Here is a 24,677-nt window from a genome sequence, read left to right on the forward strand (position 1 = left end):
TATTGTAAGTTCTCATGTTCAGGTCTGTCTTTGTCGTTTTGTTGTTTTGTAGTTATTCAAGTGTATTTCGTGTCAGTGTTCGTCTTGTTTAATAAATTCATTATGTCTTCATACAACGCTGCGTTTTGGTCCTATTCCTACTCCTTCTCCTCGACCGAGGAGGAGGAAGATTATGACAACCGTTACAGGCGGACAAAAGTTCAATGATGTATTAGAGAGTTGGGCTGAAGACACTGTAGAGAGTAGTCGACCGTAATGTGTTACGGAGAACATTAAATAAATCTGTTCCGTTTATTAGAAGGACGCTTCGGAGTCTTCAGTAAAAGAACCCAGCAAGGATGCAACACCAACCATTCAAACTAATCATGGTATATTATTGGGGTGGGGGGGTCAAATTGAACTGTTTCTAATATTGACCCCCCCTGCCCCCCACAAGTTACACACCTGGCTGAGGCTGTTTTGTGACATGGCAACATTTCAGTATTAAACTTGCCAAAGCGACGGCTTCCCAGACCCTACTCCTACAAAAATCTCCAAAAATGTTTATCATCAATTGCTTTTAATTTAAGTGCTTAACAACCATTTAAATCATGTATTAATCATTTAATACCTTAAAACATCTTTTACATCATCAGCCAGTGAAGGACTTCATTTGGAGACCATCAGAACAGACATGGTTAATCTATTGGAATCAGAATGTAGTAATTTAGCGATACACAACTATCATCCAAGGAGCATCGCTAGGACATACAGTGCCTATAGAAAGTCTACATTCCCTTTCAAAATGTTATTTTTGTTAACTTATTATGTGTAGATCCTTATTATTGATCTACAAATCCTACCCCACAACTACAAAGGGATAAAAACACTGTGGATTTTTTTTAATCAATAAAAAATTAAAACGGAAATAGCTTGGTTGGATAAGTGTCCACACCCCTTGTAGTAGCAATCCTAAATTAGCGCAGGTGTACCAAATTACCTTCAAAATCACACACCAAGTTAAATGGCCTCCATCTGTGTTAAATGGTAGGGATTCACATGATTTCAGGATAAGTTCAGCAGTTCCTGTTGGTTCGCTCTGCTGGGTAGTGAATTGCAAAGCAGACATTTAACCATGAGCACCAAAGCTTTAAAAAGAACTCCAGGACAAAGTTGTGGAAAGGCACAAATCAGCGGCTGGATATAAAAATATTTCAAAGGCCTTGATCATCCCTTGGGCAACAGTCAAGACAATTATTAAGAGGTGGAGGTGTATGGCACCACCAAGACTGTGTCTAAATCAGGCTGGTCCCTCCAAACTGGATGACAGAGCAAGTAGGAGACTGATCAGAGAGGCTACCAAGAGTCCAATGGCAACTTTGAAAGAGTTTCAGGCTTTTATGGCCAAGACTGGTTAAAGTGTGCATGTGACAACAATAGCACTCCACAAATCTGGCATGTATGGAACGGTGGCAAGAAGGAAGCCATTACTCAAGAAAACGCCCCTTGAATCCCATTTGAAGTATGCAACAAAAATACTAGGGAGATTCTGTAACCATGTGAAAAAAAGTTTTGTGGTCTGATGAAACTAAAGTGGAGCTTTTTGGCCTAAATTTAAAGCGTTACATTGGGCACAAACCCAACATGGCACATCACCCAAAGAACACCATCCCTAATGTGAAGCATGGTGGTGGCAGCATCATGTTATGGGAATGTTTCTCATCGGCACTTATCGGGATAGATGGGAAAATTAATGGAGCAATGTACAGAAAAGCTGAAAATGTAACGGAAGTTCACCTTTCAGCATGACATCAACCCGAAGCACAGACAAAGCTACAGTGGAGTGGCTAAGGAATAAAAAGGTAAATGTCCTTGAGTGGCCCAGTCAGAGCCCCTACCTAAATCCAATTGAAAATTTGTGGCATGACTTGAAGATTGCTGCCCATCAATGGTCCCTAAGGAACTTGACAGAGCTTGAACTGTTTTGTGAAGAAGAATGGTCAAATAATGCCAAATGTAGATTTGCAAAGTTGGTAGAAGCCTATCCCAACAGACTCACAGCTATAATTGCTGCCAAAGGTGCTTCAACCAAGTATTAACTCAGGGGGGTGAAGACTTATCCAATTATGATATTTCAGTTTTTCGTATTTTTAAGATATACTTTTTTTTCACAATAAAATAAATCCTCTTAAAAGTGTAGAGTATGGTGTGTAGATAAGTGGAAAAATCCTAATTTAAATGCATGCACTGACACAACTAAATGTGAAAAGTTAAAGGGAGTGTAGACTTTCTATAGGCATCTTCTAGTCTATGTTAAGATTTGTGGAAATCTCTCTGCGCCCTCCCTTCAAAAACTTCCTCTTTCTCTTCCCTCTCATTGGTCCTGGGGGTTGGTGCTGGCCCCTGATAGGCTGATGGTCAGAGTTGTAGGCGTTTCCCTCCAGGAGGACGTCTCCAGTGGTGGAGTAGATGGCCTTGGACCAGGTCAGCAGGTTACCAGGGGTGTAGTGGTAGAACGTTGGGTTGTAATACCACCCAGACATGTAGTCCAGTATCACGCTCGAGGAGAGGACTCTGTCCCACACTTCCACGTCAGTTACCTGGCCCTCAAACTGATATATGTGCAAGACAGGAGGTGCACTGTTCATCTACACACACACACACACACACACACACACACAAATACAATCATTAGAATAATATATGACAAATGCACACAATCATTGTCTAAATTATGCTGAATTACTTCAGGAAATACTGAAATAATGGCGCAGAAGGAGAAGGCTGCCGTTTTACGATCCCGTAACCAATTGTGCTGTTGTGTGTGTTTTATCGCGTTATTTGTAACTTATTTTGTACATGTTTCTGCCACCGTGCCTTATGACCGAAAAGAGCTTCGTGAAATCAGGGCAGCGATTATTCACCCCGTACAGCGATTACTCACCCCGTACTGGAGGAATTCTTCTTCAATGAATCGGACGGGAAGGATTTACTCCAGACACCCGACACGGCCCTCATCCCCGTCATTCGTAGGAGGAAGAGACGGAGGTATCGTGGACGACGGTCTGGGTGCCTTGTAAGGATTAGTCGCCGAGAGGATAATCTACCTTTACCATCGGTCCTATTAACCAATGTACAATCAATCGATAATAAAATGGATGAACTACGAGCACGTATATCCTACCAACGGGACATTAAAAACTGTAATATCTTATGTTTCCCAGAGTCATGGCTGAACGGTGACATGATTAACATACAGCTGGTGGGTTTTAAGCTTTTTTGGCAGGATAGAACAGTGGCCTCTGGTAAGTCAAAGGGCAGTGGCCTATGCATATTTGTAAACAACAGCTGGTGCACAAAATCTAAGGAAGTCTCGAGGTTTTGCTCGCCTGAGGTACTATCTCATGATAAGTTGTAGACCACTCTATTTACTAAGAAAGTTTACATTTATATTTTTTGTAGCTGTCTATATACCACCGCAGACCAATGCTGGTACAAGATCGCACTCAATGAGCTGTATTCAGCCATAAGCAAACAGGAAAACGCTCATCCAGAGGCGGCGCTCCTAGTAGCCGGGGACTTTAATGAAGGGAAACTTAAATCAGTTTTACCTAATTTCTATCAGCATGTTGCAACATCGAGAGCATCCTGACTGGTTGCATCACTGCCTGGTACGGCACTGCTCGGCCGGGGTAGTGCGTACGGCCAAGTACATCACTAGGGCCAAGCTTCCTGCCACCCAGGACCTCTATATCAGGCGGTGTCAGAGGAAGGCCCTAAAAATTGTCAAAGACTCCAGCCACCCTAGTCATAGACTGTTCTCTCTGCTACCGCAAGGCATGCGGTACCGGAGCACCAAGTTGAGGTCCAAAAGGCTTCTTAACAGCTTCTACCAAGCCATAAGACTCCTGAACAGCTAATCAAAGGGCTACCCAGACCCCTCTTTTACGCTGCTGCTACTCTCTGTTTATAATCTATGCATAGTCACTTTAACACTCCCAACAGTGCCCCCGGTTAGTTTTATTTTATTTTATTTGAAATGTGTCTTGTGTCTTTCCTTACTACCCCACGACTCACGTTAAGAGGCACAGGGCCAGCTGTGGTGCAATTACAGTGCTGTCAGAAACTATTCACACCCCTTGACTTTTTCCATCATTTGTTGTGTTACAGTTTGAATTTTACATTGATTAAATTAAACTTTTGTGCCACTCATCTACACACAATACCCCACAATGCCACAATGTCAAAGTGGATTTTTTGTTGACATTTTCACAAATTAATAAAACATTTTAAACTGAAATGTTTTCAAATCAAATGAAATCTAATTGTATCGCTCACATACACATGGTTAGCAGATGTTAATGCGACTGTAGCGAAATGCGACAGCGCAGTAATATCTAACAAATAATCAAAAAATTTCACAACTACCTTATACACACAAGTGTAAAGGGATGAATAAGAATATGTACATATAAATATATGGATGAGCGATGGCTGTGCGGCATAGGCAAGATGCAGTAGATGGTATAGAGTACAGTATATACTGTACATATGAGATGAGTAGTTTAGGGTATGTAAACATGATATAAAGTGGCATTGTTTAAAGTGATTAGTGATACAGTTATTACATCCAATTTTTTATTATTAAAGTGGCTAGAGATTTGAGTCAGTATGTTGGCAGCAGCCACTCAATGTTAGTGATGGCTGTTTAACAGTCTGATGGCCTTGAGATGGAAGCTGTTTTTCAGTCTGTGTCCAAGCTTTGATGCACCTGTACTGACCTCGCCTTCTGGATGATAGCGGGGTGAACAGGCAGTGGCGGTTGTTGTCCTTGATGATCTTTTTGCTTTCCTGTGACGTAGGTGTCCTGGAGGGCAGATAGTTTGCCCCCGATGATACGTTGTGCAGACCGCACTACCCTCTGGAGAGCCTTACGGTTGTAGGTGGAGCAGTTGCCATATCAGGCAGTGATACAGCCCGACAGGATGCTCTCAATTGTGCATCTGTAAAAGTTTGTGAGTGTTTTCGGTGACAAGACAAAATTCTTCAGCCTCCTGAGGTTGAAGAGGCGCTGGTGCGCCTTCTTCACCACGCTGTCTGTGTGGGTGGACCATTTCAGTTTGTCCGTGACGTGTACGCCGAGGAACTTAAAACTTTCCACCTTCTCCACTACTGTCCCGTCGATGTGGATAGGGGGGTGCTCCCTCTGCTGTTTCCTGAAGTCACCCCGCTATCATCCAAGTATTCAACCCCTTTGTTATGGCAAGCCTAAATACATTCAGGAGTAAACATTTGCTTAACAAGTAATATAATAAGTTGTATGGACTCTGTGTGTAATGGTATTGGTTAACATGACTTTAAAACAGTTTCAGAGTTTAATGTCTGTGATAGGAGAATTGAGGATGGATTAACATTGTAGTCTGTACAGAATCTGAAGGAAGTGTACAGAAAAAAAAGTATTCCAAAACATGCATCCTGTTTGCAATGAGGCACTAAAATAATACTGCAAAAAATGTGGCAAAGAAATATACTATTTGTCCTGAATACAAAGCATCATGTTTGGGGCAAATCCATAACAACACATCATATTTTTAAGCTCGGTGGTGGCTGCATGATGTTATGGGTATGCTTGTCATCGGCAAGGACTAGGGAGTTTTTTGGGGGGATAAAAATAAATGGAATAGAGCTAAGCACAGGTAAAATCCTAGCAGGAAACCTGGTACAATCTGCTTTCCAACAGACACTGAGAGACAAATTCACCTTTTAGCATGATAATAACCTAAAACTCAATGTCAAATATACACTGGAGTTGCTGACCATAACTACATTGAATGTTCCTGAGTGGCATAGTTACAGTTTTGACTTAAATCAGCCTGAAAATCTATGGCAAGACTTGAAAATGGCTGTCTAGCAATGATCGACAACCAACTTGACAGATCTTGAAGATTTAAAAAAATAAATATGGGCAAATATTGTACAGTCCAGGTGTGCAAAACTCTTAGAGACTTATCCAAAAAGACTCACAACTGTAATCGCTGCCAAAGGTCATTCTAACATGTATTGACTCAGGGGGTTGAATACTTATCTAATCAAGATATTTTAGTGTTTTATTTTTCATTCATCTTCAAAAAATATTTTAAAAAATCTTCCACTTTGACGTATTTTGTTTACATCATTGAAAAAAAAGACAATTACATCCATTTTAATCCCAATTTGTAACTCAACAAAATGTGGAAAAAGTCAACGGTGTGAATACCTTTTGAAGGCACTGTATATCACCCTCTCTCTCACCTATCCTCCCCCACTCTCCTTTCCCCGTCTCCCTCCCTATGTTGACTCCCCTGTCTCCCCACTCTCTCCTCTTACCTGTCCAAGCACTCTCTTCCTAATGCTGACAGTCCCGCCCCTCCACACCTGGGCCACACCCGTCTCTGCTTCCCAAGTAACACACAGATTGGTCCAGGGGCGGTGCTCTATGTCTGTGATGTACTTCGATAACAGCCTATAGGAGCGGAAGTACTGAGAGGTGGAATGGGTGGAGAGGCGGTCCATCCCACTGTTCCTTTCCAGTAACAGGTTCCAGTAGTTCCCCTGAGTGAGGCTGAAGAGAGTCAAGTCTTTTCCCTCCTCGGCCATGTAACGCAGACACACAGTCAGAGCAGAGAGAGAGGGAGAGGGGGTGGTGTAGGGATATGAGGTGTATGGAGAGGAGGGAGAAGAAGTGGGGTAGGCAGTGGGGGAGGGAGAGGAGTAGGGAGAGACCGCGTCTGTGTACATGATAAATCCCCCGTAGTTCGATACTGTAAACATTCGACCACGCAGGTCTGTGGTGGGAACTGGGGGCAGAGAATCAATCAATCATCAATCAAACAATCCATCAATCAATTTGTCACGGAACACTTCAAAGAACCCAGACCTAACGTCTTAAGTGTGTGTGGGTGTGTGGGTGCGTGCGTGCAGCTGACCAGATAACAACAAACGTTCCCACAACATTAGAGAACGTTCCCTTAAGAGTCGCGTTAGGTCATTTACTAATGTTTTCATGTAAATTTTATGTTTCTAAGATATTGTTCCCGTAATGTCAAATATAACCTACCCAGAACGTGGTTACCATGTTCTCAGAACATAAGATACTAATGTTCTGGACACGTTTCATGGGAACATTGCAAGAACATTGAAATGTCTAGTTTTCTGTGGGTTAGGAGAATATTCCATCAACGTCCCACCAAGCATACACAGAACATGGCAACCATGTTCTCAAAAGATTAGATATTAATGTTCCAGACATCGTGAGAATGTTGAGAATGTTTCGTGAGAATATTGCATTGTAGTGTATTCAGGTGTGTTTGCCACGTCCACTAATTGGCCACACCTGATCTTAATGAGTCCTTTGAAATATGGTATGATTGAATATACTAAACATGATTTGAATCTCACTGACGCCATGCAACAATATAAAATAAATGTGTTTGCATTAATGCCCAAGCAAATACATTTCCATTGTCCTATCTGTGCTTGGAGTTCGAAACGGGTAAACTAAGCTAATAAGAGTTATTAAAAGTCTTATTGGAACATGTTCTCAGAACGTTATTTAATTACCTTCAAATAGGAATGTCAATAAAACCTCAGAGGAAAACTTTCAGGGAACCATAGAAAAACATTCTCTGAACCGCGCTGCAACCTAAAAATGTAAGTTCCCTAATGTTCTCAGAATGTTAATTTTACGGTAACAGTCTGGAAACGTATGGCTTCGTTCTCAGAACCAATGGGGAACCAAAATCCTATGTTCCCACAACTTCCAAGGATTTAAATGTGCTACCTGGGGTGTGTGGGCGTATTTGAATACTGTACCTGAAGGGGTTGTATAGGGCGATGATGTTGTTGGGTATCTTGCCCCAGTTCGGCCCAATGCCGACAGCAGCACGAGAGCGTTAAGAAGAATGGAAATCATCTTCTCGAGCCAGACGCAGTGTGAGGAGTATTAGAGAAGTAAAATCCTACGAGTGAGAACGGCTCCAACAGCATATATGTAGGCCAATGGGTTTCATTTCCCACTTACTGAAGAGTTTCAGTTCTGCAGAAATGTCACGCTAATAGTATATTTTAGGCTGGCTGAATTGGTCCCATAGTCATACAGTAACAATACAGTAGGCTAATAGGGTTAACTGTCACACCCTGATCTGTTTCACTGGTCCTTGTGATTGTCTCCACCCGCTCCAGGTGTCGCTTGTTTTCCCCAGTGTATTTATCCCTGTGTTTCCTGTCTCTCTGTGCCAGTTCGTCTTTTATGTCCATGTCAACCAGTGTGTTTTTCCTGTGCGCCTGCCTTCTCTATTTTCTTTTTGCTAGTCCTCCCAGTTTTGACCCTTGCCTGTTTTTGGACTGAACTGGTTTTGACCTTTTGCCTGTCCACGACCATTCTCTTGCCTACCCCTTTTAGTTCAATGAACATCTAAGACTCCAACCATCTGCCTCCTGTGTCTGCATCTGGGTCTCGCCTTGTGCCCTGATACTAACAACATACAAACCACCAAGATTACACTTATATCATATTATGAAAACAAAAAATTCACACACTGTAGACCACCTATACAATGTTATTGATCAGCTATTTTGAAGGGTCTACTTTCACCTACCTCACCTTACTTTATTGTACAGCCAGATAAGCCCGTTGGAGGAACACACACACACAACATAATTCCCTCCCATCCCTGTGACTGGGTCACTGGAGCACACAGATAGAAATATATTGTGTAGAACTGACATGCCTCTTTGACATGCGTAGTAAGGCGTCATTTCAACTCTATTCATGGCACTTATATCTGCAATATCCAGTATGCGGCTGAACTCTCCTGAACACGACCCTGTTGTCTGTGTGAGGTACAGTGCCTATTCAAGCCACTCGAGAGCAGTGTAGTGTCTTGACTGTATTCGACTGCGTACTGTAGTGGGCTAACCTCGTATCCAGGCTGGTGGATGAGACTTGTAGCTATTATCCTGTTGGAATGAATATGTCAAGCAGGAGGGAGAGATGCATTTTCAAGTCAAACACACCTCAAAACCTTCCTGTTGCTGTTCTCCAGGCTATACATAGAAACCATACACAACGTGTTATTACGGGACTGTCATGGAACTGCAAGAACTGGGAAGTGGTTTTAATGGTTTAAAATGTTTGATTCTCTATGGCCGTCAGTTTTTAGGGTTATTGCATTGAATGTTAATTGATTTCCATTTTGATATAAAGTGTGTGATCTGTTCAGATAATTGTAAATTGTGAATGCCACAGCAATACATAACCTCTGATCTAAATTTGAATATGGCAGTTGGAGGAACACACAAACACTCACCCACGCACACAAACAGGCACGCACACACACACACAGACACACACATATTAGTGTACCCTGCGCACGCAACCCATGTGGAATTCCTAGTCTCCGGCAGCGTTTGGAACTTCTGATCTGCGGTCGTTAAGGCTGAGTTCATCTCATCATGCAGTGCATACGGAAAGTATTCAGACCTCTTGACTTTTTCCACATTTTGTTACTTTACAACCTTATTCTAAATTGGATTAAATAGTTTTTTTCCTGCTCATCAATCTACACACAATACCCCATAATGAGAAAGGATAAACAGTGTTTTCGATTTTTTTGCAAATGTATTGAAAATAGACAACTGAAATATCACATTTACATAAGTATTCAGACCCTTTACTCAGTACTTTGTTGAAGCAACTTTGGCAGCGATTACATCCTCAAGTATTGGGTATGATGCTACAAGCTTGGCACACCTGTATTTGGCACACCATTCTTCTCTGCAGATCCTATCAAGCTCTGTCAGGTTGGATGGGGAGCGTCGCTCCACAGCTATTTTCAGATCTCTCCAGAGATGTTAGAACAGGTTCAAGCCTGGGCTCTGGCTGGGCCACTCAAGGACATTCAAAGACTGGTCCCAAAGCCACTGCTGCGTTGTCTTGGCTGTGTGCTTAGGGTCGTTGTCCTGTTGGAAGGTGAACAGTTGCCCCAGTCTGAGGTCCCTAGTGCTCTGGAGCAAGTTTTCATCAAGGATCTCTCTGTACTTTGCTCTGTTCATCTTTCCCTCGATCCTGACTAGTCTCACAGTTCCTGCTGCTTAAAAACATCCCCACAGCATGATGCTGCCAAAACCATGCTTCACTGTAGAGATGGTGCCAGATTTTCTCCAGACGTGATCCTTGGAATTCAGGCCAAAGAGTTCAATCTTGGTTTCATCAGACCAGAGAATCTTGTTTCTCATGGTCAGAGTCCTTTAGGAAAGGCACTTTGGCAAACTCCAAGCGGGCTGTCATGTGCCTTTTACTGAGGAGTGGCTTCCGGCTGGCCACTCTGCCATAAAAGCCTGATTGGTGGATTGCTGCAGAGATGGTTGTTCTTCTGGAAGGTTCTCCCATCTCCACAGAGGAACTCTGGAGCTGTGTCAGAGTGTCCACCGTGTTCTTGGTTACTTCCCTGACCAAGTCCCTTCTCCCTTGATTGTGGTTCCGAACTTCTTCAATTTAAGAATGATGGAGGCCATTGTGTTCTTGGGGACATTCAATGCTGCAGAATGTTTTGGTACCCTTCCCCAGATCTGTGCCTCGACACAATCCTGTCTCAGAGCTCTATGGACAATTCCTTCGACCTCATGGCTTGACACCTTGATAAGCTAATTTCCTGATGATGGATCACCACTCATCGTACTGGGCGACTTTAACCTCCCGATGCCTGACTTGAATGAATTTCTTTCCACCTCATTCTTTTCACTTCTTTTCACTTCTTTTCTCTTTTGACCTCACCCTTTCCGAGTCCCCTCCCACTCACAAGGCAGGCAATACGCTTGACCTCATCGCCTACTAATCTAACTGCAACCCCCCTCCATGTCTCTACTTACTTTGATTAATTTCTCACCATCTCTCCTTCAATCCTACCCTCTTAGACCCTACCCAGATGGTCATGCGCTTCCGCAATCTTCGCTCTCTCCCACTACTCTCTCCTCTTCTATCCTATCCTCTCCTTCTTCTGCTAAATCCTTTTCTCTCCTTTCTCCTGCCTATGCCTCTTCTGCATCCTTTGACTCTCACCATTCCCGTTCCTCCCAGCCGGCACAAACTTCCCCTCCCGCTCCATGTCTCAGTGACTCACTGCGTGCTAACAGAACATGGCTGTTGAAATGGAGTGGAAATGGAGGAAAACTAAACTTCCGGAGGACCTATCATCCTTCCACTCACTCCTCTCTACCTTCTCTTCCTCTGTATCTCCTGCTAAAGCCACTTCCTATCACTCTAAATTTCAAGCTTCTGCCAACCCTGGGAAACTCTTCTCCACTTTCTACTCGCTCCTAAATCCTCCACCTCCTCCCCTTCTCTCCTCCCTTTCTGTGGACGACTTTGTCAACCACTTTGGACAAATGGTTGACAACATCTGCTCCTCGTTCACTCATCCTACTGAGCCCACAGATCCCACTAATACAAAACTACCCTACGCCTTGACTCCTTTCTCCCTGTCTTTCCAGATGAAATCCTGTGACTAGTGATGTCTGGCCGACCAACAACCTCCTATCTACCACTTCCTTCTCTCATTCCTGTCTTCCCTTATCAACTCATCCCTGACCACTAACTGTGTCCCCTCTGACTTCAACATGGCCAGAGTCCCTCCCCTCCTCAAGAAACCAACACTCGACTCCTCTGACATTAAAAACTACAGACCGGTGTCCCTTCTTTCTTTTCTTTCCAAAACACTTGAGCATGCCGTCTCTGACCAACTCTCTCGCTATCTCTTTCAGAACAATCTACTTGATCCTAACCAGTCAGGCTTCAAGAAAGCTCATTCAACTGAGACCGCTCTCCTCTGTGTCAAATAGGCTCTCCGCTCTGCCAAAGCTGCCTCTCTCTCCTCTGGCAGACATCTCAGCTTGGATGTCGGCCCACCACCTCAAGCTCAATCTCGACAAAACGGAGCTGCTCTGCTTCCCGGGGAAGGCCTGCCCGCTCCAAGACCGCTCCATCACACTTGACAACTCCATGGTGTCCCCCTCCCAGGGTGCAAAGAACCTTGGCACAACACTGGTCAACATGCTGTCTTTCTCTGCAAACATCAAAGCAGTGACTCGCTCCTGCAGGGTCATGCTCTACAACATTCATATGGAATGAATTTATTCTCACACAGGAAATGGTCGCTACATCTTCAAAACCCTGGTGCTTGCCAACGGAGCAGCAAGGGGAACTGACACTCTTTATCTACAGGCTATGCTCAAACCTCAGGTACCAACCCAAGCAATCGGTTCTGCCACCTGTGTTCTCTTGGCCCTCCCACCCCTACGGGAGGGCATCTCCTGCTCAGCCCAGTCCAAGCTATTCTCTGTTCTGCCGTCCCAATGGTGGAACAAGCTTCCTCCTAAAGTCAGGACAGCTGAGTGCTCCGTAACATATTTTTATGTTAAATAGTGATGATGCTGTTTTGACATGGTAACATTTTAGTATTAACCTTACCAAAAGGCAAGTTTCGAAGACCGAGGTTAAGCCCTATTCCAATAAACATAACACACAAATGTTTCTCACCAATGACTTTTAATTTGCCACATGCTTCATTTTAACAATCTTTTAAATCATCTTGCAAACATTCAAATGATGTAACAATAAACGAAATCCTTTAACAATCATTTAAAGCTGCAGTATGTAACTTAAGTTACTTGTGGTCATCCAATGTGATGCAACAGTAACAATATCGTGCTTCTAGCCTGCCTGAGAACTGCTGTATTCATTGGTTTTCATTTTCCCTGTTGGGTCGGATTTCCCCGGCAGGTTATGTGCTGAGCATAAAGTGTGATGTGTTTTCCGTCAGGGAGGAGGTGCTGCTACAGCTCTAACGGTTAGCACTATCATAGCTAGCTAGGTGAGCTCACGTCCACACTTGGCTAGCGGAGATACTTAGCTGACAGACATGGAAGACGCAAGGGGCAAACGACCTGATCATCAGCCAGAGTAGGACTTCATTTGACCCTGGGGACCATCAGGGCAGACATGGGAAATCACAGAATCAGAATTTGAGCAGACATTCATCCAGAGTGAATCACAAGTAAGGAGCATCGCTGGGTCATACATGAAGATGGGACATACTGTACATCTTCTAAAGTAAGTGTTAGTGGCAATCACTACTCTCCCCTACGGCCGTGTTCTCGCTATCTGCTCTGCCCTCGCTCTCTTCTTCCATTCACATTTCCTCATTTTCTTCCTTCTCATTGGTCTTGGGAGCTGGCGCTGGCCTCTGATAGGCTGATGGTCAGAGTTGTAGGTGTTTCTCTCCAGGAGAACCTCACCATTGGTGGAGTAGATGGCCTTGGACCAGGTCAGCACATTACCAGGGGTGTAGGACCAGTAGGACTGCCACCCAGACATGTAGGACATTATCCATCTTGGGGAGAGGATTCTGTCCCACACTTCCACGTCAGTTACCTGACCCTCAAACTTATACACTTTCAAGACAGGAGGCCCATTGGTCACCTACGCACACACACACACACACACACACACACACACACACACACACACACACACACACACACACACACACACACACACACACACACACACACACACACACACACACACACACACACACACACACACACACACACACACACACACACACACACACACACACACACAAACATTTAATTAGAAAACATGATAATACAGTGCCTTTATACCCCTTGACTTATTCCACATTTTGTTGTGTTACAGCCTGAATAAAACATTTATTAAATATATATTTGTCTCACCCATCTACACACAATACCCCATAATGACAAAGTGAAAAGAAAACAAGTTCTTACAAATGTTTCCAGATTTCTAGAAAAATAAATACAGAAATATCTAATTTGCATAAGTATTCACACCCCTGAATTAATACTTTGTAGAAGCACCTTTGGCAGTGATTACAGCTGCGAGTCTTTTTGGTAAGTCTATAAGCGCTTTCCACACCTGTATTGTGCAACATTTGCCCATTATACTTTTCAATATGCTTCAATCTCTGTCAAATTGGTTGTTGATCATTGCTAGACAACCATTTTCAGGTCTTGCCATAGATTTTGAAGTAGATTTAAGTAAAAACTGTAATTCGGCCACTCAGGAAAATACACTGTCTTCTTGGTAAGTAACTCCAGTGTAGATGTTTTAGGTTATTGTGATGCTGAAAGGTGAATTCATCTCCCAGTGTCTGATGGAAAGCAGACTGAACCAAGTTTTCCTCTAGGATTTTGCCTGCGCTTAGCTCCATTCCCTTTCCAACACTACTATTACACACAGAGTGAGTCCATGATAAATATTACATTTTTACTCCTGAACTTACAGTATTTAGGCTTGCCTTAACTAAGCGGTTGAATACGTATTGACCCCAAGACATTTCAGCTTTTAATTTTGAATAATTTGTAAAAAATCTTTTTTTTAACATAACTCCACTTTTGACATTATGGGGTATTGCGTGTAGGCCAGTCATCAAACAAATCTCAATTTAATACATTTTAAGTTCAGGCTGTAACACAACAAAATGTGGGAAAGTAAATGGGTTTGAATACTTTCTGAAGGCACTCTATATAATAAAGGCACACACTCATATACATTATGCTGAATTACTTCATTAGACAGTTCAGTATATTTTCGGAGAGATATCGAAAATACCTCAAGACGGATGTTGAGAGGCTCGGGGTCAGTGGCGGTGCACTTACAGTGAGCTCCAAAAGTATTGGGACAGTAACCAATTTTTGTTACTCCAGCACTTTGGATTTGAAATGATACATAACTATGAGAGTGTAGGCTGTAAGCATTAAGTTGAGAGTATTCTTTATCCATATCGGGTGAAACGTTTAGAAATTACAGAACTTTTTGTACACAGTCCCCCCATTTTAGGGGACCAAAAGTATTGGGACAAATTTACTTAAGCGTATGTGTAATAAAGTACTAAAAATGTCAGTATTTGGTCCCATATTCATAGTACCCAATGACTACATCAAGCTTGTAATGCATTTGCCGTTTTGTATCATATCAAATCCAAAGGGCTGGAGGACAGAGCCAAAACAACAACAACATGTGTCACTGTCCCAATACTTTTGGAGCTCACTGTATATCACCCTCTCTCTCACCTATTCCCCCACCCCCTCATCCTGTCTCCCCCTCTCCCTCATCTTCACCACTTTCTTTCCTCATACCTGGCCAAACACCCTCTTCCTGACGCTGACAGTCCCGCCTCTCCACACCTGGGCCACGCCCGTGTTTTTCTCCCAGGTAACGCACAGGCTGGTCCAGGGGCGTGGCCCTGCGATGGACCACATCAGCCTATAGGAGCGGAAGGACTGAGAGGAGGAATGGATGGAGAGGAAGTCCATCCCACTGTTCCTTTCCAGTAACAGGTTCCAGTAGTTCCCCTGAGTGAGGCTGAATAGAGTCAAGTCTTTTCCCTCCTCAGCCATGTAACGCAGACACACAGTCAGAGCAGAGAGAGAGGGAGAGGGGGTGGTGTAGGGAGAGGACGGAGAAGGAGAGGTGGAAGGAGAATGAGAGGGGTAGGGGGTGGAGGAGGGAGAAAAGTAGGGAGAGGAGGGAGAAGGAGAGGTGGAAGGAAAAGAGTAGGGAGAGGAGGGAGAAGGAGAATGAGAGGGGTAGGTGGTGGGGGAGGGCGAGGGAGAAGGAGAGGGGGAGGTGGTGGGGGAGGGAGAGGGAGAGGGAGAGGGAGAGGAGGAGGGAGAAGGAGAGGGGTAGGTGGTGGGGGAGGGAGAGGAGGAGGGAGAGGGAGAGGGGTAGGTGGTGGGGGAGGGCGAGGAGGAGGGAGAATGAGAGGGGTAGGTGGTGGGGGAGGGCGAGGGCGAGGGAGAGGATGAGGGAGAAGGAGAGGGGTAGGTGGTGGGGGAGGGAGAAGGAGAGGTGGAAGAGTGAGAGGGGTAGGTGGTGGGGGAGGGAGAGGAGGAGTAAGGAGAGGTGGAAGGAGAGGTGTAGGGAGAGGAATAGGCAGAGGAGGAGGAAGGAGAGGTGGTGGGGGAGGGAGAGGAGGAGGGAGGAGAGGGGTAGGGAGAGTAGGCAGAGGAGGAGGATGGGGAGGAGGAAGGAGAGGTAGAAGGAGAAGGGTAGATGGTGGGGGAAGGAGAGGGAAAGATTGCGTCTGTGTACATGGTGAATCCTATGCTATACGAATATGACACTGTTATCATCTGACCACGCAGGTCTGAGGTGGAGGGGCCTGGGCCTGGGGGCAGAGAATCAATCACTAATGAATCCCTCCATCAGCAATCAATCAATCAATCAAATATTATCTGTATATCTTTAAAAAGTGATTTGTTGCTGTACACTTCAAAGAACCCAGACCAAATGCAGTGTAACGAACGGTGGGGAAGCGAAGCAAACCCCGGTCGCTGACGTGAAAGGCAAACACCCTACACATCGTGCCAGTAGCATTGACCCACTTGGTGGGAATTGTAACGTGCCTCATATAGAGGATCACTACAATACTACCTGTGTGTGTGTTTGTGTATTTGAAAAAAGGTACCTGAAGGGGTTGTATTGGGCGATGATGTTCTTGCCCCAGTTCGTCCCAACACCGACAGCAGTGCGAGAGCGTTGAACAGCACGGGAAGCATCTCCATCTTCTCGAGTCGGACGCTTTGGCAGTGTGAGGCGTTTAAGAGAAGTACGATCCTGAGTGAGAGCGGCCCCAATCAACATGTGGCTATGGGTTTCGCTTCCCACTTACTAAAGAGTTTCATTTCTGCAAAAAATGTTACATGTTTGTAAAGGAACTTGGCTATAGTTGTTTTTAGACTGGTTGCAGTAGCCCTACAATCATACAGCAATGAAGACAATAGCCTAATAGGCCTTACAGACAAATCACCAAGATTCTGAAAAGAAAGTAACAGGTATAGGCCAGCTTTTTTTGAAGGGTTTACTTGCAATGATCTTAATATGTTGTTGTTTCACTTACCTCACCTTCATTTGTTGCATAGCCCAGTAATTGTCTGCTTCTCCAAGGCCTGATAAGCCTGTTGGCTCTGACAGACTGTATCAGGGCTCATTCAGGAGACCCTGCACAATAATCTCTTCCTCATCCTTGTGACTGGGTCACTGGAGCAGACGTCGATCTTGTGTGTGTTCCTTTCTGTATATTCCGGTTTGGGTGTGTGTATTCATTTCTGTGTGCATGTGTGTGTGCAATGACTCCATTGACTTCTCTCTGCCTGGGTCCGAGTCCGTACTAGCACTTATGTCACCCAGCAGAGATTTCTCCATCGTCCGAGGGACACTCCGAGCTCCACCATTTACGGTCGGCTCTCACTCACCATGGAACAGTGATTGGTCGCCATGAGACGAGGCTGAAGACATTGTCGGAGGATTTAGGAACTCTTGTGTTCACTCTACAGACGAGAGCAACTGCTGCTGCACCTGTGGTTTTCACTTACACACACACTTTCCACACTTTTATTACCCTCGGGTCCAGTGGACCCGAACACCACATGTAATATAAATGTGTGGGGGGTGCACTTAATGAAAATGTGTTCTTTTACATGTTCTTCACAGAAAATGAGCAAAGGAAAATAATTATTTGTATCATTTTTCTTTTAGTAAACATTGAAAATTGGTCCCACAGACCTGAACACCACACAAGGGTTAAATTGAAGATATGGCAAACAGGAGTGGCAATATCATCTGCTATAAGTTGTCAGACCCCGGTGGCTTGTCATTGTTGACAGATGACAATCATTTTTTCACCCCTTCCACGCTCACTTTACGGAATTCAAAATTACAATGCTTGTCTTTCATAATTTGGTCAGATATACTTGGATGTGTAATGTAAGTGTTTGTTGTTGGCATGTCATGCCTAAATTTGCTAATCTTGCCATTTAAAAAAAAGTAGTTGGCAATATCAGTCGGTTTGTGATGAATGAGCCATTTGATTCAATGAATGATGGAGCTGAGTTTGCCTTTTTCCCAAAATTTAATTCAACGTGCTCCAAATCTTTTTACTATGATTCTTTGTCATTTATCTTTGTTTCATTGTGTAGTTTCTCTTTTTATTCAGTTTAGTCACATGATTTCTCAATTTGCAGTACGTTTGCCAATCGGTTGTGCAGCCAGACTTATTTGCCATTCCTTTTGCTTCATCCCTCTCAACCGGACAATTATTAAATTCCTCATCAGTCCACTGGGATTAACAGTTTTTACAGTAATTTTCTTAATGGGTGCATTATTATTAGTAACTGAGATAAGCAATATCATAAATGTGTCAAGAGCAGCATATGTTTGCTCCTCATCACACACCACGGACGAAAAAATATTCTTTACATCAACAACATAGAAATCCCTACAAAACTTATTGTATGACCTCTTATACATTATATTAGACCCAGCCTTTAGAACTTTGGTTTTCCTAGATATGGCTACTATATTGTGATCACTACTTCCGATGGATCTGGATACTGTTTTCAAGCACATTTCTGCAGCATTAGGTAAAGATGTGATCAATACATGTTGAGGATTTAATTCCTGTGCTGTTTGTAACTACCCTGGTGGGTTGACTAATAACCTGAACCAGGTTGCAGGCACCGGTTACAGTTTGAATCTTTTTCTTGAGTGGGCAGCTTGATGAAAGTCAGTCGATATTTAAATCACCCAGAAAACATACCTCTCTGTTGATATCACATTTCACACATGTTATCCAGATACTGACTGTCAGCACTTGGTGGTCTATAGCAGCTTCCCACCAGAATGTGCTTTAGGTGAGGCAGATGAACCTGTAGCTGTATTACTACAACAGTATTTAACATTAGATCCTCTCTAAGCTTTACAGGAATGTGGCTCTGGACATAAACAGCAACACCTTCACCATTGGTATTACTGTCTTTTCTGTAAATGTTATAACCTTGTATTGCTACCACTGCATCATCAAATGTATTATCTAAGTGAGTTTCAGAGATATTAATGTAATCTGTTACAGAAGTATACATGCTCATGTTATTTATGTTAGTGCAGGGTGAGCTGCACACAGTGGACTTCCAACTAGGGCACACCGACTCAGCGCTAACAGCATACATCTGGTTAATCTGCACATCATTGCTGCATACAATAGCTGTAGGATCAGCAGAGGCATTCAGGGACCTAAATTAGGTTACTTACATGTGTCTACCAACGCCCCTGGTATGATGTATATTTGCTAAAGCATTATGACAACTCAGCAACACAATGGTAGGGATTAACCTCTCTGGTGTAAGTGGGCGTCCCACCACGCTAGCGTCCCACCTCGACAACAACCAGTGAAATTGCAGGCCGCCAAATTCAAAACAACAGAAATCCCATAATTAAATTCCTCAAACATACAAGTATTATACACCATTTTGAAGATAAACTTCTTGTAAATCCAACCACAGTGTCCGATTCCAAAAAGACTTTACTGCGAAAGCACACCATGCGATTATGTTAGGTCAGCGCCTAGTCACAGAAAACCATACAGCCATTTTTCAGCCAAGGAGAGGTGTCACAAAAGTCAGAAATAGCGATTAAATTAATCACTAACCTTTGATGATCTTCATCAGATGGCACTCCCAGGACTCCATGTTAGACAATAAATGTGTGTTTTGTTCGATAAAGTTAATCTTTATGTCCAAATACCTCCTTTTTGTTTGCGCGTTTAGTCCAGTAATCCAAATCACAAGGCGCGGGCACTAAGTCCAGATCTTCAATAATATTCCAACCGGACAATTCCTTTGTCTTTAGAAATGAAAGGGAACGGAGCTCGTGCTCACGGCCGCGCGTGTGACTAAACTAGAGGCTTTCAGCCAGACCACTGGTTCAAACAGCTGTTATTCGCTCCCCTTTCATAGTAGAAGCCTGAAACAATGTTCTAAAGACTGTTGACATCTAGTGGAAGCCCCAGGTGCAATCTTCCAGTGCAATCTGACCCCATAGACACAGTATATTGGATAGGCAATCACTTGAAAAACTACAATCCTCAGATTTCCCACTTCCTGGTTGGATTTTTCTCAGGTTTTCACCTTCCATATGAGTTCTGTTATACTCACAGACATCATTCAAACAGTTCTATCCAAATCTACTAATAATATGCATATCCTAGCCTCTGGGCCTGAGTAGCAGGCAGTTTACCCTGGGCACGCTTTTCATCCGGATGTGAAAATACTGCCCCCTACACCAGTGAGGATAACTGAGCTGGGCTTGGGTCATTGATAAGTCATTGTCTCAACGCAGCCTTATAATGCTGTGAAAGAATCCAGGAAGCCAAATGATTTGGGTGGATCACATCCGTCTTATAAAACGTGCTTTGTTTCCAAAAGGTATCGAAATTGTCAACAGAAGTTACACCCATTGAGCTGCAATAATCATGTAGCCAGTTGTGAAGAGAAAGAATCCTGCTAAAGCGTTCAATGCTACAATTCAGAGAGGACACAGGGCCAGATATGATGGGTCTTTCGTTAGGGTCTAGCAGAGAGTCAATCGGCTCTTTAAAATCCAGCTGTTCAGAGCTTCCCTTCATAATGTCATTAAAACCCACATGGACTATGATAGAATCGATTTCCATGTCCTGATGTAGTACATTCGGGAGCAGCTGGTTAATGTAAGGATAGGACATTGTTTTTGCACCTGGAACAGTCACATTTCTTATCATGGAGCTAACTAAATTCACAGCTGAAGAGAAGGACGAGGAAATCCTCCCACTCCCACACTTCACAGGATTCGGAGAACCCTTTAAGGATGGGCGAGAGGCAGGATAACTTGTGTCCTTAGCTCCCGGCGCCTGGTGCAGGCCTCCGACAGATGGAGAAGCTCCGCTCGATCCAGGGATGAAAGGTTGCCGACCTCGACTTTGAAATCGTAGTGGAAGGAGTAGGAGTAGGTACAGCGGCCGCAGACACAGGTACACCCAGCAACAAAGGTGCAGGAAGATCAGGTTCCAGGGTGTAAAAAATATTTGTTGTTTGTATCCACTCCGGGCCTCTTGTTGGGAGTGAAGACTCCTTCGCGGAAGGCCGCTGTGACATCCACGGCTAGTGACGTGCAACCACGCTCCTCTTGCTGCGCTCCTTCGACTCCGCTATCAGATGGGGGAGGAGAGGTAGGAGATCCCCTGGCGAACAAACTCCGGGCAACACCGACCAGTCGGTTAACGACGAACGACAAGGCAGAGATGCATCCAACAAGCGCGAACGCTGTCCAGCCACCAGCGTAGAAAAGGTCAACATTCCACTCTGTGTTTTCCCAATTTCTTACATTGGCTGGTGACCTGCGTGATCAAGGAAGTCACCTCAAGACAATAATCCTCGGCAAGCAAACAATTGTAGCATTGGAACTCTAAATGATCCGGTTTGTCCCGAAACAAAGCGTAGTAGATACAGCTCCTACAGCGCTGGAGCTGTTCTTTTACTTCTCCAGACAAAGTGGGCTCCATTGCGAAACTCATCTGGGACCAACTTCATTGGCTTGATGGCTGTCAGTTAAGCGGGATTCCGGGACAAGAAATAGTGGCCCTAGCCGTTAAAAGCTAACCGCGGCACGGAATCCATGCAAAAACATATCTGGTATTTATATTTAACAAAGATTGGTTATGTTTTAGTAAAAAATAACAAACCGAGTGTTTCCAGCATAGAGTGGTATGATAATAATATAATATATATTTATAATATATAATATATATAATGCACTCTGATGACGTGTGTGTTCCCAGACGTTCGCAGTCGATTGAATGCTGACAGACTTAGCAGAAAAGTACTCCTACATCCACGTAAAGTTCAGCTGGAAACTCCCTGGCCCTGTCCCTGGCTGTTATTCTGGTTGCCAAGTGTTTACTTCTCAGCTCCTCTGCTGTAAATCTGCGCATTTTCTTTCAGATACTTCTCTCCTCAGACAGCTGTCAATCATTCAGGCAGCTGTCTGCACCCTGCAGCTGTCACCCACACAGGGGAGGGGCTACGGTGGGGAGAGTGGGCTACACCTCTGGCTACGCATTTCGATGATTGAAATACATAAATGAATAGAGGAACAACTTAAATTCAACAAGTACATTTTATTTAACTTTGCTGTCAGCTGGCAGCTTATTTTTAGTTTCAGAATCATATGCATTCTATTTGAAATTCTGCAGATTTTGGTCGGAATTGGCTTCCGTGCGTGTCTACCCATACGCATTTATGCTACTCTAAAGGTAAACCACACAGGTGTCACAATACCAAACCGTAAAGGTTTTCAATATACATTACCAGTCAAAAGTTTGGAGACACCTACTCATTCCAGAGTTTTTCTTTATTTTTTACTATTTTCTACATTGTAGAACAAAAGTGAAGACATCACAAGTATGAAATAACACATATTGAGTCATGTAGTAACCAAAAAACTATATACATTTATATTTGAGATTCTTCAAAGTAGCCACCCTTTGCCTTGATGACAGCTTTGCACACTCTTGGCATTCTTTCAACCAACTTCATGAGGTAGTCACCTGAAAAGCATTTCATTTATAAGGTGTGCCTTGTTAAATGTTAAATTGTGGAATTTCTTTCCTTCTTAATGCGTTTGAGCCAATCAGTTGTGTTGTGACAATGTAGGTGTGGTATACAGAAGATAGCCCTATTTATGGCAAGAACAGATCAAATAAGCAAAGAGAAATGACAGTCCATCATTTCTTTAAGGCATGAAGGTGAGTCAATCTGGAAAATGTCAAGAAGTTACCTCTGCTGCAGAGGATAAGTTCATTAGAGTTACCAGCCTCAGATTGCAGCTCAAATAAATGCTTCACCGAGTTCAAGTAACAGACACATCTCAACATCAACTGTTCAGAGGAGACTGCGTGAATCAGGCTTTCATGGTCGAATTGCGGCAAAGAAACCACTACTAAAGGACACCAATAATAAGAAGAGACTTGCTTGGGCCAAGAAACACGAGCAATGGACATTAGACCAGTAGAAATCTGTCCTTTGGTCTGATGAGTCCAAATTTGAGATTTTTGGTTCCAACCGATATTTATTATAGTCCAAGGAGTAGGCAAAAGGCAGGTCGGGGACAGGCAAGAGTTCATAACCAGATCAGAGTCCAAAATGGTACAGGGCTGCAGGCAGGCTCGAGGTCAGGGGCAGACAGAATGGTCAGGCAGGTGGGCTCAGAGTCAGGACAGGCAAGGGTAGGAACCAGGAGGACAAGAAAAACAGGAGCTAAGAGAAAACCGCTGGTTGACTTGGCAAACAAGATGAACTGGCACAGACAGACAGAAAACACAGGTATAAATACACAGGGGATAATGGGGAAGATGAGTGACACCTGCAGGGTGGTGGAGGCAAGCACAAGGAAAGGTGAAATAGATCAGGGTGTGACAAGTTGATTCCCAATGTAACTCACCACCTGGATTCGTTCTTGTGTAGAACATTTTGAAATTGTTTTTTTTAATTATTTTTTTTTACATTGGATTAAAGTAGAGACTCAAAGCTACAAAAGGGTATATCATACACTGCGTTTGAGGAACAATGGGAAAGTAATTCTGCTATGAAAGTTGATCAACTAGTAAACTCACTTTTGAGAAAATCGCCTTTGAATGTTTTGGTATCTAGTGAAGAGCTCTTCTTTGTCTACACCAATTCAGCATCGTTCACACCCTCTTAAGCTTTAGCTCCACCCATCTCGTTTCGCTCTCGGAGCGCACACTTCACGCTCTGGTCGATGATTTGTTTATGCATAACATGAAAACAGCCTAACCAGCACTGCTGGAACAATTTCATTACGCTTTTTTGCAGACGTTTATTGACACTGGCCATATTCAACATGTGTTGTACACACGTCACATAATGTTAGCTAACGAGCCAGCCAGCTAACTACGAGCCAGCCAGTTAGCTACTTAAACAACAATGAACAGTGCCAACACTGCCACAGAGCTAACCAACCAGATTCAATGTTAGCTAGCTAACATTAGGCTCTAACTAGAAAAGCAAACAGCTCCGGGATATGACTAATAATGTTAGCTAGGGAGCCATACACCTAACGTTAGCTAGCTAGCTAACAATACACTTTAGCTTGAAATTAAACCCCTTTCTGTCAAAATTAGAAACATGTAATATCTGAAAATGTAGCTAGCTAATGCGAGACTATCTTACCTGTATACATCATCATGCATGATGGACGGGTATCCCTGTCAGGAATGCCATACCACGGTTGCCCTTAGTTTGAAGATGTAATCCGGAGACAGGTGTTTTCTCCATCTCTTTAGTTATCATACTAATTCCTCTGATTTTAAAACTTGATCCTCCAGAAAGTGGAGAGAAACACTTATGCAGCTCCACTACACAATACATTAAAAAAAGCCGCATTCAACAGAATTATCAACACAGACTGACGAGCTCAAATAAACAGAGCCTTCTATATGGCAGACCAATCCGAACTCATCTCTGTCCAGCCCACTTATTATCTCAACCAATCATGGCTAGTTGGAAGGTTGCTGGGTTTTTCTGTGGCTAACCAACAAGGCTGGCAATTTAACAATTTGATTCATATTTACAGATGGCATACAAGTTTGTTATTAAGGCACATGAAAGTTCACATGTTCGAGAAGGCATTTCTGCCCCCAAAAATTGTTTTACGTCCAAACGGCTCTCCTGTAAAGACATGACTTGCGACATACACCTAGTTTCCTGAATTGGGTCACGTGTTATTT

At 43.6% G+C, this 24,677-nt stretch overlaps 2 protein-coding genes across 2 annotated transcripts; both read right to left on the bottom strand.

The window, feature by feature from the left end:
* Positions 1-548: 548 nt before the first annotated feature.
* LOC139552103 (jeltraxin-like) lies at positions 549-7,996 on the bottom strand. The gene is made up of 3 exons (XM_071363514.1): positions 7,831-7,996; positions 6,346-6,815; positions 549-2,627 (listed from the first exon to the last, which is right to left on the bottom strand). The coding sequence occupies exons 1-3, from the start codon at positions 7,928-7,930 to the stop codon at positions 2,283-2,285; spliced, it is 915 nt and encodes a 304-aa protein (XP_071219615.1). The 5' UTR covers positions 7,931-7,996; the 3' UTR covers positions 549-2,282.
* A 4,547-nt stretch (positions 7,997-12,543) lies between these two features.
* On the bottom strand, positions 12,544-16,741 carry LOC139552104 (mucin-1-like). Its single transcript, XM_071363515.1, has 3 exons — positions 16,530-16,741; positions 15,199-16,229; positions 12,544-13,495 (listed from the first exon to the last, which is right to left on the bottom strand). Exons 1-3 carry the CDS (start codon positions 16,624-16,626, stop codon positions 13,157-13,159), a joined length of 1,467 nt encoding a protein of 488 aa, XP_071219616.1. The 5' UTR covers positions 16,627-16,741; the 3' UTR covers positions 12,544-13,156.
* Between the last annotated feature and the right edge of the window lie 7,936 nt (positions 16,742-24,677).

This window comes from Salvelinus alpinus, chromosome 24, assembly GCF_045679555.1.
Source record: "Salvelinus alpinus chromosome 24, SLU_Salpinus.1, whole genome shotgun sequence".
In the NCBI taxonomy this organism is placed as follows: Eukaryota; Metazoa; Chordata; class Actinopteri; order Salmoniformes; family Salmonidae; genus Salvelinus; species Salvelinus alpinus.